Here is a 16457-nt window from a genome sequence, read left to right as displayed (position 1 = left end):
GTGGTTGTTGCATTTGCACAGCGTTGCCTTTTACCACATTTGCATAGCTTCCCTGGACAAATATATCCTTAGAATTACCAGGTTTCGAACTCTGGTCTGTAATTACTACATTTTCGTTACGAGGGATATTCAACATTTGGTTACGACGAGCTTGAATTCCCAGTGACAATTTTGATTTCAAGTCTTTATATACAGGGCAGCCCCTGTAGTTAGCAGTATGATTTCCTCCACAGTTACTGCATTTTTTATTTGTATCCTCTTTTTTAAGAGTGCATTTTGATGTTGGGTGCAAATCACCACATACCACACAAACACTGCGTAGAGTGCAATATGATTTGGTATGCCCATACTCTTGGCAGTTAGTGCATTGTACCGGACCATTTCTTTTATGAGGTTCTTCAACGGTAATTCTACGATGGAGTAAATATTTTAAATTGTATATTGGGTGTGTTTCATTCTTTTTTATTGGATTAGAGTTTGGCAACAATTCAATTTTAAACATTGGTTGTGGTACTTTATTTCTATTGAAGATATTTACCACATTTTTAATTCCAAAGCCGCATTCTTCAAGGGCTTCTTTGATATCATTAGATTCTACCGAAGACTCAATGCCTTTTACAACAACAACTAGGCCTTTAGAGCTCTTCAGTTGATAAGAATAATAATTCTTGTTGTTATTTGACAAAAATTTCACTATATCCATAAAACTTTTCTCAGTGTAGGATTGTATTTTAGTTTCATCAATCTTGCCTTTTTTCAAAGGCACGATATGAAAATTGTTGGTACCTACAATTTCACTGAGTTTATCAACAAGTGCATTTGAGCTACGCTCACGTAAATATATTGGCGGCGGCTTAGCATTCGCGACTGTGGTGGCACCCTTCGCATCGTCGTCCAAACCATTGCTTAGTATGTCAAATCTGTTGCCATTTAAATTTCCAGGCTTATTTGTATTAAGCGTGGCGGGTTGAAACTTTTTGGCATTAACCGCTGTCTTGATAGGACTTGATTTCCTTTTTATGTTGACGTAGCGGTTAATGCCAGTCTGTACAGATTGTACTTTTCTCTTCGGTACATGCTCACCTTGCATTGTTTTTTCCATTGTTGTCCGCTCGTTTGCTGATACCTGCTTGGTTGATGTTGCGCACTTGCTGTTTTTTTCAGTTTCTGCTGATCCCTTCTGCTGCTCGGCTGAGCGCTTCGATGACTCATCTTTCTCACCGTTTGATTGTTTATTTGAGAGAGCAGATTTTGCAGGCTCAACAAAGCTGAAGTAGGCGTTCAGAGAATGCCTACGACCTTGCTGTTGAGACTGCGCAGCGCTAGCGCTCATATTTGTTTTTTTATTTGTTTGTTTTGTTCACTTTTATATGTTGTTTGTTATTTATTGTTATTTTAAACTAATTTGTTTTGTTTATGTTTTGTGTTTTCATTTCAAATTTCGAATACACAAGTTATTGGTTGTTTATTTTTTGTTTTGCTTTTATTATTAATTTATTATGAAAGTTTTCACGGAGCGCATTAAACACGTCCGTACTCTTTGAAAGCTCACACTCTGTGGCTACTGAGTCTAGATTTTTTATTACGATAAGCTATTTATCTCAGTTGCCAAGAATACGCAAATAACAGCCCTGAGTTTACAATTATTTTGTAAGTATTTGGCAGCACTGTTAAAATGTGAGTGACAATTTGTGCAGTTAACAATACAAATACGCGAACAGAAATATTTTATTTGAAACAAAATACAAAAAAGAACTATAATGAGTAATTATTAATTATTTTTCGTGAGTCGGGAAGAAAGCTTGAATGTCGCATTAATTCGACGGTTAATTAGAGATCGTTCCAGTCCTTTGGATATTTCACTTATGAAGTACGCTAAGGATTCAAATGTTGTTATTTGTTATGTTTACTATATTTTGTATATTTTCAAATAGATCAAACAAAGCATTTTCATACTTATTGGCCACATTTTAAATCCATCAACCGATCAACTGATGTCTCTCCAATTCTGAAGGTAGCTATCAAAAAGGTCACAATGACTTCGGAATTTCACAACTCAAACACAATGTTAGCGATTCTTAAAGAAGTGACCACATTTATGCAACAGAAAATATGCCGAAAACATATAAAATTTAGCATAAGTGTATAAGAGCAAAATACAACTAAAATAATAAGCAATCAAACAGAATTTCCTGATGTAATCCGATGTATGAAAGGAACAAATGTGCACATTTCAGCACCTAAAAAAGAACTGCAACATCTGTATATTAATATCTATATCTCAGAAGTAAATATAATTTAACAAATTGCTCAAAAATAGAGTATTATTAAAATATTAGCTTCTGCTATTCTTTTCCAGTCCTATGTGGTGACCTGAATCGGCTTCAAAGCCATTCCATAGTTTTGCATTTTTTTAAATAATATTTAAAAAGCAACTCATTCAATTATATATTAATGTAAACACATTTTTTATTTGTATTTACAATTTCTTCGCCCTCTGAATATATGTATTATACTGCTTTACTCAAAACTACAATCTATAATGAAGAAACTGGTCTTGATCAGTAGCCTGCTTTTGACATATTTGGATACTGTAATGAGGGTTGATAGTAATAGATAATATGCAAAAAATGGCGACTGGCGATCAGTAGCCTGTCATATTCGCCAGTAGCCTCTCTTAATGTATTTTTCGGGCTACGATAGCCTGAAGGCGACTGAACTCAGGATATTATATATACATAATATGGGTGATAATAATACAGTAGTTTTCCGAAATAACGAACATATTAATTGTCAGGCCTGTTCGTTACATCGAAATTTTCGTTAATGCGTTAACTCACTTAGAGGTATGTTTTTCAATAAAAATGAGTTAAATATCTGTAAATTGCAGTTTAATAAATTGTTTTATTAATTATTTGTTAAAAATGAAAAACCATAACAAAACAATTCCAATACAATAAATTCTTCCAAAATGGACCAATTCTGACACTTATACTTATATTTGGTGCTGATCAATTATTTTAAGCTTTTTTTTATAAAATTCAACATTTTTTCAATTTGCACATTTGTTTTGAAGTTTTTTCAAGTTTTATTTTTAATTCTGGTTCGATGTTATTTGAATTTTTTCTCTTTTTTCATATGTCTTCTTCATGTTGTTCGTTAAACCGAGTACGTACAAATCCCCGATGTTCGTTATTTAAGGTACTCAATGTAACAAATTTGCTTGTTCGTTATAAGCGGTTTTCGTTAAAACGAATATTCGTTATTTCAGAAAACTACTGTATAACATTTCTAGTTATAGGATCCGCAAGTACATCATATCGCTCATTTACTTGAAGCGTCACAACTCAAAAAAATCGATTTTTCAGGAGAGCGATTTAAAGTTTTCAATTGTCTCTTATTTAGCAAATATAAAAAAATGCCATCAGTTTATTTACAAATCTAGTGGCCTGTAATATATTAATACAATGTTGAGCATTAATGGTCAAATAGAGTGAACTAATGCTTTTTCTTGGGCATAAATGTGACCCATTTTGAATTATGTCGTTATTTGTGAAAAATATAAATCAATTTCGCCGTCATAAGTCAAATGTGTCGTTTTTGCTAAAAAAGCAATATGAAAGATTTAATTAATATTTCACCAATATCGTTGTAATACAAAATGTGTCGTTCTTTCTGAAAAGAAAACCAAATTCACCTTTTCACAATATGTGTTGGAACACAAAATATGTCGTTATTTCGTAAAAAAAATTATAACTAATTCAGGCACAACTGAGAAGTGTCGTTATTGTGGTTAAAAACTAATGCAACATAACAAGTTTAAGAACGGCACATTCTTATATCACGGTTTATTTTCCCACGCATCGGAATGAAGTTTGTATACAATATGGACGATGAAATTGCGCACAATTCTGCATACTCAACTCAAAAATCGTGTTTTTTGAGTTATGACACTATTCATGTAAATGAACGATATGATGTCTTGTTTTATGCTATTAATTTTATACTCTCGCAACAAAAGTTGCTAAGAGAGTATTATAGTTTTGTCCACATAACGGTTGTTTGTAAGTCCTAAAACTACACGAGTTAGATATAAGGTTATATATACCAAAGTGATCAGGGTTACGAGTAAAGTTCAAATCCGGATGTCTGTCTGTCCGTTAGGGAGGGGCACATTTGAATGTAATTTTTTTGGAAAAGTGGGCGTGACCCCGCCCCCAAATAGGTTTTTGTATATATCTTGCAATCCAATAAAGCTATATAAACCAAACTTTCTGCAGTCGTTTCTTTTAGCTATTTCCTTATACAGTCCAAAAATGAAAGAAATCGTATAATAACCACGCCCACCTCCCATACAAAGGTTAGGGTGAAAATGACTAAAAGTGTGTTAACTCACTAAAGAGAAACGTCAGAAACACCAAATTTTACATAAGAAATGACAGAAGGAAGCTGCACTGAGATTTTTTTTACAAAATGGAAAATGGGCGTGACGTCGCCCACTTATGGGTCAAAAACCATATCTCAAGAACTACTCGACAGATTTCAATGAAATTCTGTATATAATATTTTCTTGAGACCCTGATGACACTGGTGGAATATGGGCGAAATCGGTTCACAACTACGCCCACTTCCGATATAACTCAATTTTGAATGCTTCTGATTCGTTCAATTTAATGTATACATAAGGAACTAATGAAGATAGCGAAATAAAACTTTACACAAATACTGTATTTAAGCTGTGACATCACTTGTGGAAAAATTGTTAAAATCGGACCATGACTTTTCAAGGCCCCTGATATCAAACATGAAGAACTCAGTGCCTAAGGGTAATTTTTCACCGAAAATATAGCTAAATCTCTAAATAAATTGCGAGAGTATAAGATGTTCGGTTGCACCCGAACTTAGCCTTTCCTTACTTCTTTTATATGGATCAATGTTATTCTTAAAGTGAATACAAACAGGAGCCACATTCCATTCGCCATCATTGGGTTAAAGTAAAAACCTTTCTTCAATACTATCAAACTAGCAGATTAGTTTTTACGTATTCAAATGACACTCTCACAGTCCTTATATAGTAGATCTTTATCAACATATCGCCATCCGAACAATCTGACAATTCGCCATAGTATGCATACATACAGTGAGTGCCACTCAAAATGGCCCACCTGTGAAAAATTTACAAAACGTGTTAAAAACACCAAAACTTAGTTTTTATTTGTAATTTTTTTTTTTATTTTCTTAAATTTTAGACAATAGCCAACAGAAACAAAACAAAAACGGTTCATTTATAAAATAATACTTTCAATATTTACACAAAACAAGCAATTCACATGAAATTATATGTTCCACATCAAATGGCCCACTTATTTAAATATATGAAAATTCATAAAATAATCAGAAATTTTTTGGAATTAGTACTTAGTGGGATAACCTCTTTGATTTATAACTGATTTTAATCTATTTGGAATAGATTCTACCAATTTTTTTGTATACTCGGGAGATATTTTCTCCCATTCCTCCATTAGGGCAATCTTGAGGTCATTTGTATTTGATATTGCGTGCTTCCGAATTTCTACTTCCAATTTATGCCATAAGTTCTCAATTATGTTTAAGTCGGGAGATTGCGGTGGAGTTTTTAAGACTTTAGGACAATTATACAATAACCATTCCTTTACGATATGGGCGGTATGCTTCGGATCGTTATCTTGATACAAGTGAAATGTACTCCCAATTTCCAGCTTCTGTGCACTTTGTTTTAAATTTTCTTGCAGAATTTGTAAATATTGAAATTTATCCATATTCCCTTCAACGAAGCACAGTTTTCCAACTCCTGCGGCGGAACAAGCACCCCACACCATCACATGTCCACCACCATGCTTCACTGTAGGTCTAAGATGTTTCGGATCCAGCTCTTCATTCGGTCTTCGCCATACGTTAACTCTCCCGTCTGATCCAAATAAGATAAATTTGGATTCGTCCACAAAAATTACGTTTTTCCAAAACTCAAAATCTTTCATTTGGTAGTTGTGAGCGTATTCTAAACGAACTTTCTTGTTTTTCTCACTAACAAATGGTTTTTTCCGGGCAATTCTTCCATGTAAACCAGCCTTGTGGAGAACCCTTCTGATCGTAGTTGCACTGCATATGGTATTAAATTGTTCTAATAACATATCTCGAAGATTTGGAGCACTCAGACGTGGATTTACTTTTACTTTTTGGAGAACCCAATGCTCTTCACGCTCACGCTTTGTTTGTGATCCGATTTTCTTCGGTAAAGCGTTTTATTATATTTTTTATAGTGCCACGTGGTCTTTTAACCATTTCTGCTATTTTTCTTTGACTTATTCCATTTTTATAATGTTGAATTATTAAATTTCGTATTTCGTTTGTAGTTTGAGGACCCATTTTACGAAAACTCACAATATCTTACACTTCCAAAGTCACAAATAGAACTAATTGATCGATATCATAGTAAATATGTCTAAACTAAACAAACAGACACAAAATTGTTAACGGTTTTAATAAAATACAGTTATTTGAGTTGCTTTCAATGCGTGGGTCATTTTGAGTGACGCGTCATTTTTCGGTGTGTTTTTATGTTTTCTTGTAAATATTGGAAATATATCATTCAAATTTAATAATTTTTGCTTTTTCTTATTGGTTACTAATTAAGCTTTGAGGAAAATAATAGAAATTCAAAATAAATAAAATAGGCCTGGTGTTATAACATGTTTTGAAAACTTTTCGCAGGTGGGCCATTTTGAGTGGCACTCACTGTACATACATATATACTACTGTGTTCGAAATAATAGCAGTCGCTTATGAAAAATTAAAATTGATATTTTTCTCTTAAAAAAATCTTACCATTTAATTTATTCTATGCGAGAACATTAGACCAAATATTGATTTTTGCTATCACATTCATAGCAGTGTGAGCCCCTAAATTAGCATTTTTTATAACAATTTAAATTGTTGCCAGATCAGACAAAATATTAATTTTTGGGCTATTAATTAAAACACCCAATATTTATTGGAATCGATAATTATTATATACTAATATAAAGAATACTTAATTAAATCTCGGTAAGAGAAATAGTGGTATATAAAAACAATCGGTTTTCGAACTTTCAATGGTAAATAAAGTGAATTAATACCTATCAATTAGTAAATTAATTTTTAATTTTCATGAACATTTTTTTCCCCTTGCTGCATATCACAAATCATTTCCTCAAATACCTTAAAATTTCACTTTTACATTTATATTTATTGTTTTAAGTTCTTATAAGTGATCCTGCACGGAGGTTAAAAATGTCTCCGTCGTATAATTTTTTTGCAACATTTCAATCTGGCCGTTCCAGTTTCCCCTTTCAAAACCTCCTAATCTATTTCAACTGTTAAAAGATTATTAGGTTTTGACGTTTGATATAACGCTCTCACTTCCAATGAGATGAAAGTTGTACATCTCTTTATCTCTGTTCATAAGGTCCCTTTATTAGTTGTTATTTGTTTAAAATAGAAGGTAAGGAAAATACAGTACTTATTGCAAATAAGAAAGGTACAAAATGCACAGAAATAAAGTTCTTTTTAAGTGTATAAGTATAAACAAGTTTCTTATATGAATACTAAATTATGAATACCAAATAATAAAAATATGTATGTATGGTAGTTTCCATCTTTATTTCTTTAAATAAAGCAATATTTAAAAGTATTTCACACTATGAATCCTCGTTGTCGTTGTCGTTGTTAACTTCGCCGAAACAATTGTTATTTTCGAGAACTAAGGAATGGCTACTATTTCAGGAGCATGTACATAATACAAAATTTAGACAATTGGACTTTCCAAACCCGTACACTTTTAAATTTTACAATTCCCGCTATTTTTTTCAAAACATGGATTTGTTTATTCCTTCTTATTTATACCTATATATTAATTAGGATTTTTAAAATATGACGGATAAAAATACAATGAAGGTACAATGTTTTCTGCCAAAGTACTATTGTATTGGCGCACAGTTTCATGAGAAACCTAATAGTGGCACTCTTCCTAGAACTCTTTCGTAATAATACTAACCGAAAATTTTGGAATTTGGCCAAGTTTGGCCAGTCATTAAGTGCTGTGCTTCTTGTTCTGTTCTTGTTTTGTTTATGCATTGCTTTTGCATTTTTTATACTCACGCAACATGTTGCACAATAGTATTATAGTTTTGTTCACATAACGGTTGTTTGTATCACCCAGAAATAAAAGAGTTAGATATGGGGTTATAAATACAGTGGAACTTCCATAACTCGAAGATCTCCTAACTCGAACACTTGAATTGGCAATAGCGTTTAGAAGTCAAATTTCATACAAATTTCCTTCCTTAACTCGAATTTCTATAACTCGAAGCTCTCCATAACTCGAACTTCTGAAGTGGCAATAGAAGGCAACTTTCATCCAAATTTCCTTCCATAAATAGAACTTTTTGGTCAGGGCATAATACAAAAATTAAAATTTTTCTATCGAGCCAAAATTTTAACAGATTCCCTATATATCCTATGGAGGCGAACAAAAAATATGATTTTACATTTAAGAATTGCAAAAATCATATAACAAAGGCATAGGATACAGACGTAAAGAGCCAAACAATAGCAAACTGCAACCAACAAAATTACAGAATACATATTTTAACGTATGAATATAAAACTTTTTCCGAAGTAAATAATTAAAACTGGATATAAATCTATATTTTACAGTTTTTTGACAAATTATATGTTTTAATGAAATTCTATAACTCGAAGTCTCTCTAACTCGAAGTTGTTTTGTGAATTATGGTGATTCAAGTTAGAGAAGTTCCACTGTATTTAAATGATCAGGATGACGGGTGAAGTTGAAATCCGGATGTCTGTCCGTCCGTCTGTCTGTCCGTGCAAGCTATAACTATAAAATTGAGATATCTTAATTAAACTTGGAACACAAATTCCTTGGAGGTTGCTTTCGAAGATGGCCAAAATCGGTCCACTGCCACGCCCACAAAATGGCGAAAACCGAAAACACATAAAGTGTCATAACTAAGCCATAATTAAAGTTATAAAAGTAACATTTGGAACAGAGGATCACATTAGGCAGGGGCATATTTGGGTGTAATTTTTTTGTATATATCCTGCAAACCAATTAAGGTATATAAACCAAACTTTCTGTAGTCGTTTCTTTTAGCTATTCCCTTATACAGTCCAAAAAGGAAAGAAATCGGATAGTAACCACGCCCTCCTCTTATACAAAGCTTAGATTGAAAATTACTAAAAGTGAGTTTACTCACTAACGAAAAACGTCAGAAACACTAAATTTTACATAAGAAAGGCAGATAGAAGCTGCACTCAAATTTTTTTACAAAAAAAGGAAAATGGCCGTGGCTTCGCCCACTTATGGGTCAAAAACCATATCTCAGGAACTACTCGACCGATTTCAATGAAATTCGGTATATAATATCTTCTTGACACCCTTTCAACACGGATAAAAAATGGGCGATCGGTTCATAAGCACGCCAACTTCCCATATAACTCAATTCTGAATTCCATCTGATTCGTTCAATTTATAATATATAAATAAGGAACCGATGAAGATAGCGGAATAAAACTTTACACAAATACTATATATCATCTGGAAAATTTTTCGAAATCGGACTATAACTCTTCAAAGCCCCTGATATCTACATGAAGAACTCAGTTCCTAAGGGTAATTTTTCACCGAAAATATCGGCAAATCTTTCAGATATTTTAATTTAATTCAGAGGAAATTATTTTCTCCTAATTGTGTGTCTCTGTTCCAAAAATTATTAAAATCGGATCAGAACTTCCCCTAGCTCCCATATACCTAATAATGTGTGGGATTTATTCCGCATATATCGGTTAATATGTGAGATACAGTGGAACTTCCACATCTCGAAGATTTCCATAACTCGAACACTTGTCATGGCAATAGCGTTTAGAAGCCAAATTGCATACAAATTTCCTTCCCTAACTCGAATTTCTATAACTCGAACATCTTAAGTGGGAATAGAAGGCAACTTTCATACAAATTTCCTTCCATAAATCGAACTTTTTGGTGAGGGCATAATACAAAATTTAAAATTTTACTATCGAGGCAGAATTAAAAATAGTCCCTCTATATCTAAAGCCAATATTTACGTGAGTACCTGCCGACGACGGCCTTACCTCACGGTGCTCAAAAACACAGCGGATCAAATCAATGCGATGATCAGCGCCCCGAATATGCAAAGCATTATTCGGTACCAATTGACATGTGGAATGGACACACTAACCACCTTGGTGACGTTCGAGGCCTATCTAAAACCTCTGCAGTACTTTGGGTCCGGCACCCGGTTGCAATGCAACTCCACATTGAGTAACAAGGATCACTCTCCCCGCATTCGGGTATTAAACCACAACCACCACGATACTCCCCGAGGGGCCAGTCCGCACGTGTAGGTTGGAGCGAACTCCAAGGGCTCCTACTCTCCGTGGTACCAGAATTAAGTCTCCGGTCAGACCTCGTAGCCAAAAAAAAAAAAAAAAAACAACCTACTACCAGTTGAGCTTCCATACTGCTCTGGACTGGTGACCAGGGGTTGGACCCCATCCTCTCATCCAATACACACACAATACACACACCATTCACACAAAGGAACTATCCTTAGTTTCCAGCTAATTGTCTTCGCCGCTTAAACACCTCACGCGCAAACACACCAAATCAAACCAAACACACTCTAACCGTTCGGCATTCCAACTAGTGGAGATCACACCACTGATCGCTTCACGATTTTGCGTGTCATCCTTGCGCAGGGGCCATGCTAATCTTCTTTTTATCGTTCCAATTTTAGTATATGATCTGCCGAAGCAAGAACAGTTCCTCTATATCGTACGGAGGCGAACAAAAAGTTTAATATTATACTTATGGGTTGTATAAATCATCTAACAAAGGCATGGGATACAGACTTCAATAGCCAAACAATAGCAAACTGCAACGAACAAAATTACAGAAAACATCTTTTAACGTATGTCCATCAAAATTTTTGCGAAGTAAATAAATAAAATCTTATATTACAGCTTTTTGAAAATTTATATGTTTTAATGAAAATTCTATAACTCGAAGTCTCTCTAACTCGAAGTTTTTTGTGTATTGTGGTGATTCGAGTTAGAGAAGTTCCACTATATCTTAGCAAAATTAAGTGAGCATATAGTCTTGTATATAGTGTAGTTTGGTGGTGGAAAGTGAAAAATTTTATTTATTTTTAATGTGTAAACTGTAATAAATATTGACAAACTTACGAGGTATTTTAAAAAATTAAAAATGGAATTTTCTGTTTTTTTTTTTTTTAATTTTTCATTAGTCAACATTATTGTTGTCGCCTTAAAACTATTCATACGCTTCTTCCGATCGTCGAAACACGTCTCAAACACTATTTTTGGGATAGCCTGTTCAAATCCATAATATTTTAAATTTTACAATTTCCTTTATTTTTTTAACCAGAGACTTGATATGTTACATGGAGAGGTAATGAGAAGCAATTAATCCGAAAGGAATTATAGTGAATGTATTTTTGTAATACCAAAATTATATTATATTCCTTTAACCTGTACAATTTCTCCCCGAAGCCTACCATTATTTACTCTTGATACGTACGTACTTATGTATATATGCCATTAATAGATATAAATATGTATTCAATATAGGTTTAATATCAGTCCAGAAACTATAATTTTATACGGTCAAAGTATTGGTACAGTCCCAACAGTTGATTTGGCAACAAAGCATGAAGTTGGAGCAGTAATTCTTCATTCTCCACTGATGTCTGGACTAAGAGTAGTTTTCCGTAACACAAAAAGAACGTGGTTTTTCGATGCATTTCCAAGGTATGTACTTTATTAGATCCATATTATGTATTAATCAAATTAATTTTTTCCAGTATTGATAAAGTTTCGAAAGTCAAATCACCAGTTTTAGTAATACATGGAACTGACGATGAGGTCATAGATTTTTCACATGGGATAGGTATTTATGAACGCTGTCCAAAAGCCGTTGAACCTTTGTGGGTCGAGGTAAGAATATATATCTATATATACATATATAATAATGTCTTACATTTTTGGAGCAAATGCACCATTAAACAACCTTTATGATTTTAATACAAAAAAGGCTGCATGTTATAAAGAAAAAAATGCGTTGTTAAAATTGTTTGCTATTAGGACTATATATATAAATTTGGCTTGGATTACGACACAAATTATATTCCGGATGTGTATCTGTCTGTCCGTGCAAGAGTAATTTGACTAAAAATTTAAATAACTTGTTGAAATTTACTACACGTCCTATAACTAAATTACTGTATAAAAGGGAAATTTGGTCCAGAGGATTACAGTTTGGAAAGTGGTCATGACCCTGTTTTTTAATATTTATTATTGTACATACCTCACCAACTATTAAAGCTATCTCTGGTATTTCATTGTTCTATTTAGTCTTGCCATAAATTCTGTTAAAAGGACAAATCACAGATAAAAGTGCCTTTATTTGTATTGTAATATGTATGTAGTAGGAGTAGACCTATACATATGTATAATAATCAGTTCGATTTTTGCTAATAATAAACCAAAACGATCACCCTCCTCCCGGTTCTTATCCATTGAGTGGATAACTAAAAAATCGTATTGCCATGATTGATTTACATAAGTTTTGAATGGTTATGAAAGCATCTTTTTACAAATGAAAAAATGTTTTAGAAGCCGTGTTTAAGTACTACTACTCAGCATTAGTGTAAAAATATATTCATGGCAGATAATTGGCCATCTGGAAGTCTACATTTCGTTCCATTGAACTGTAGTCTCAAAATATCTTTGGTTCGGGCAGTGTCACCAATACCAACGAATACTGTATGAAAGCAAAAGGTGACCATATCGAATAAAATGTGTACATCGTTCATTTAATATATGCAATATTATATGAAATTAACTTAATTAAAAAAAGTTGCATACAGCACAGTACACATAATAGAAGTGAATATTTCTTTACCGATTCATTAAGAGATATACTGCTTCCTATTATACTATTATTTAGTATTATAGTGTTTTTTTATGTTGGCACACTCGTCTCGTCATATGTTCAGACCCATATTCGCAGAGCCAAAAGTTGGTCTACCATCTCACAATATGAACTGGTTAACATATAAAAAATATGTGAGTAGCCACATTAACATTGATTTAAAAATAAAAACGGAAAGAGAAATTGACGAAGGTATACGAGATTTTAATGATCTAATAACTAATGCAGCAACGAATTGCATAAACAGTCATATGCATAAACAGGAAATTTACAGTTAAAGTAGCAGACTTCATATCAGAGAACGATCAATAAGGGCTGGACTACCTCTGGGTAGTCGGTTAGGACCAACTCTGTACATTCCTACAGCTTCTGCTATGCTTCTGTTGGCATGTGATTTACGCCAGTTGTTCCTCGATAAACTGTTGCTGGTAGAAACAGTTGCTAGATATTTTAAATAATAAGGTCGCAGTTGACACCTCGGTATTTTAATAACATTTCCAACAGATTTCTGTCTCATCACAGACTTGAAAGAGGAGCTTATATATCGTGTTTTCCGGACATAAAACAAATATATAATAACCATAATTGGCAGATTGAACAACCAATATTGGTGGAAAAAGTTCTGATCCGATTTTAATAATTTTTGGAACAGAGACACACAATTAGGAGAAAAAATATCCAAAAGATTTACCAACATTTTCGGTTAAAAATTACCCTTAGGCACTGAGTTCTTCATGTAGATATCTGGGGCATTGAAAAGTTATTGTCCTATTTGTACAGTTTTATTCCGCTATCTTCATCGGTTCCTTATGTATATATTTTAAAGTGAACGAACCAGATGAAATTCAAAATTGAGTTATATTGGAAGTTGATGTGCTTGTGAAAGCGACCGATTTCATCCATTTTCCACACGTGTCATCAGGGTGTCAAGAAAATATCATATACCGAATTTCATTGAAATCGGTCGAGTAGTTCCTGAGATATCGTTTTTGACTCATAAGTGGGCGACGCCACACCCTTATTTTGTCAGAAATTGTATGTTAAAATCGAAGATCTTTTTGAAGCTATTGTCACTGACCAAATAACTTTCTTAATCTCTCCTTTAATTTCATTCTCTCAGCATGGATTTTGTAAAGGGAAATCTACAGTAACTAACTTGCTTGAATTTGTAAACCATGTGTCAATGGGTTTTAGGGATAATAAGAATACTGATGTTATATATACAGACTTTAGTAAAGCATTCGATAGAGTAAACCACTCAATTCTTTTGCAAAAACTGAATCTTCTTGGTTTTCAACCAAGACTTCTTGAATGGGTATCCTCATATCTTACTAACAGAAAACAACAAGTTTTATTTAATAATACATTATCCGATTCAATTAGTGTCACTTCAGGGGTTCCACAGGGTAGTCATCTCGGCCCGATTCTGTTCTTGTTGTTCATCAATGATATACCTTCAGTAATTAAGTTTTCAGAAATTTTATTATATGCGGATGATGTAAAACTTTTTAAATCATATACTTCTCATAATGAAAGGACTGAGTTGCAATCGGATTTAAATAATTTAGTTACTTGGTGTCACAAAAATGATATGCCACTGAATCTTAAAAAATGTAAAACGATGTGCTTTTCCCGTAGAACTGTTGATCTTTCCCCCTATGTAATAAATAACTTCAGTTTAGAGCAAGTTTTTAGCTTTGTTGATTTAGGAGTTAATATGGACCCTAAACTAAATTTTAATTCTCATGTAAATTCAATTGTCTTAAAAGCTAAAGGTGCTCTTAGCTTTGTTAAACGTTGGTCTAAAGAATTTAGTGATCCGTATATTACTAAAATTCTTTTTACAACATTGGTAAGGCCTATATTGGAGTATGGTTCTGTGGTATGGAATCCTAGCTATCAATCCCATTCTGATAAGCTTGAGTCCGTTCAAAAACAATTTTTACTTTTTGCTTTAGGCCACTTACATTGGGATTCAAGATTGAATCTTCCCCCGTATACTAGTCGTTTAAAACTTATAAATCTTCCCACACTCACTAGTCGCAGAGAAATGCTAGGTATAATTTTTCTAGTAAAACTTCTGAATGGTTTAGTTTGTAGTTCATTCCTTTTGTCTGATATTAAGTTTAATGTCCCATTGCGTTCATCCAGGCAGTTTAGACCATTATTTCTAAAATCTTCTATAACAAATTTTGAGTTAAATGAACCATTTTGCCGAATATGTCATGATTTTAATTCGCATTCCAGCACATTTGATCCATCTGACTCAATATTTAGCATCAAAAAAACTATTTTGTCTTCTCTTAATAAATAATATTCAGAAATTTTTAACTTTTTGTTTTTATAAATTTTTAAATCTCAGCTGTTGAAATGTTTCTTTCTGTAGCTGAGCAGTTTGAGAACCGGACGCTTAAAAATCTCTTGCCTTTCTAGACTCGGCAAATTCCGCTCGTATGCGGACTGCGCCCCACGCGTCGGTTGGGCGGGAGGAGGGTAATCGTTTGGGTTAATAATAATAATAATAACTGTTTTGCTCTTCGCAATTGAACGTAAACTTAAAATAAATAAAGATGGGCTAAGTTCAAATGTAACCGAACAATTTATAATTCTTGGACTCATTCACTAATTTCACTCATTTTCAAGCGAATTTCGTGGAAAAAGTCGCAGATCATTATGATAGGTAAACCTGGGAGAGACTTAACACAGTCGTCATCCTGCAGACCAATAAGTCTCTTCCCTGTATTTCCAAAATATTCGAAAAAGTTTTACAATCAAAAATGTCTCCTTTCCTCCACGAGAATAATATAATACCAACTCACCAATTCGGTTTCGTACTAAGCATGGAGCAAGTAAATAAAATTACTAACGAAATCAGGAAGGCATTCGAGCACAGAGAGTACTGTTCAGCTATTTTTCTAGATGTAGCTCAGGCGTTCGAAAAGGTCTGGCATGAAGGCCTCTTATGGAAAATCAAAACCACTTTACCTTACGAATTGTATACAACTTTGGAGTCATATTTAAGAAACAGGAAGTTCACAGTTAAAGTTGCAGATTTCATATCAGAAGAACGAGGGCAATAAGGGCTGGTGTACCTCAGGGCAGTGTATTAGGCCCAACTCTGTACATAATATATACTGCAGACATTCCAACAGCTAATAACATATTGACATCCACTTTTGCGGATGACACAGCTCTAGTAAGCCGAAACAATTCCCTATCAGAGCATCAAGAGTATTAGAAGAGCACTTAACTTTTGTCGAAGAATGGCCAGCCAACTGGCATATAAATATTAATGATAAAATTCAAACATGTTACATTTTCGCTAAGATCAGAAACGTGTCGGACAGTTAAAATAAACAATGTGCTAGTTCCCCAAGCGAATAAA

The 16457-nt window shown here is 33.5% G+C and overlaps 1 protein-coding gene and 1 non-coding gene across 2 annotated transcripts in view; one reads left to right on the top strand and one right to left on the bottom strand.

Annotated features, from left to right (window-relative positions):
• LOC105219968 (alpha/beta hydrolase domain-containing protein 17B) overlaps positions 1 to 16457 on the top strand; it is a 48510-nt gene that overhangs the window by 14788 nt on the left and 17265 nt on the right. Inside the window, exons 2-3 of the mRNA XM_054225515.1 lie at positions 11710 to 11889; positions 11943 to 12075. Of these exons, the coding sequence (XP_054081490.1) occupies positions 11710 to 11889; positions 11943 to 12075 (313 nt within the window). The remainder of the gene's footprint in view (positions 1 to 11709; positions 11890 to 11942; positions 12076 to 16457) is intronic.
• LOC114805062 (U6 spliceosomal RNA) lies at positions 10774 to 10880 on the bottom strand. The gene has a single exon (XR_003753156.1). It is a non-coding gene; the product is annotated as a U6 spliceosomal RNA (small nuclear RNA).

The sequence above is a fragment of the Zeugodacus cucurbitae genome, chromosome 2, assembly GCF_028554725.1.
Source record: "Zeugodacus cucurbitae isolate PBARC_wt_2022May chromosome 2, idZeuCucr1.2, whole genome shotgun sequence".
Lineage (NCBI taxonomy): Eukaryota > Metazoa > Arthropoda > Insecta > Diptera > Tephritidae > Zeugodacus > Zeugodacus cucurbitae.
This window is presented reverse-complemented; position numbering and strand designations above follow the sequence as displayed.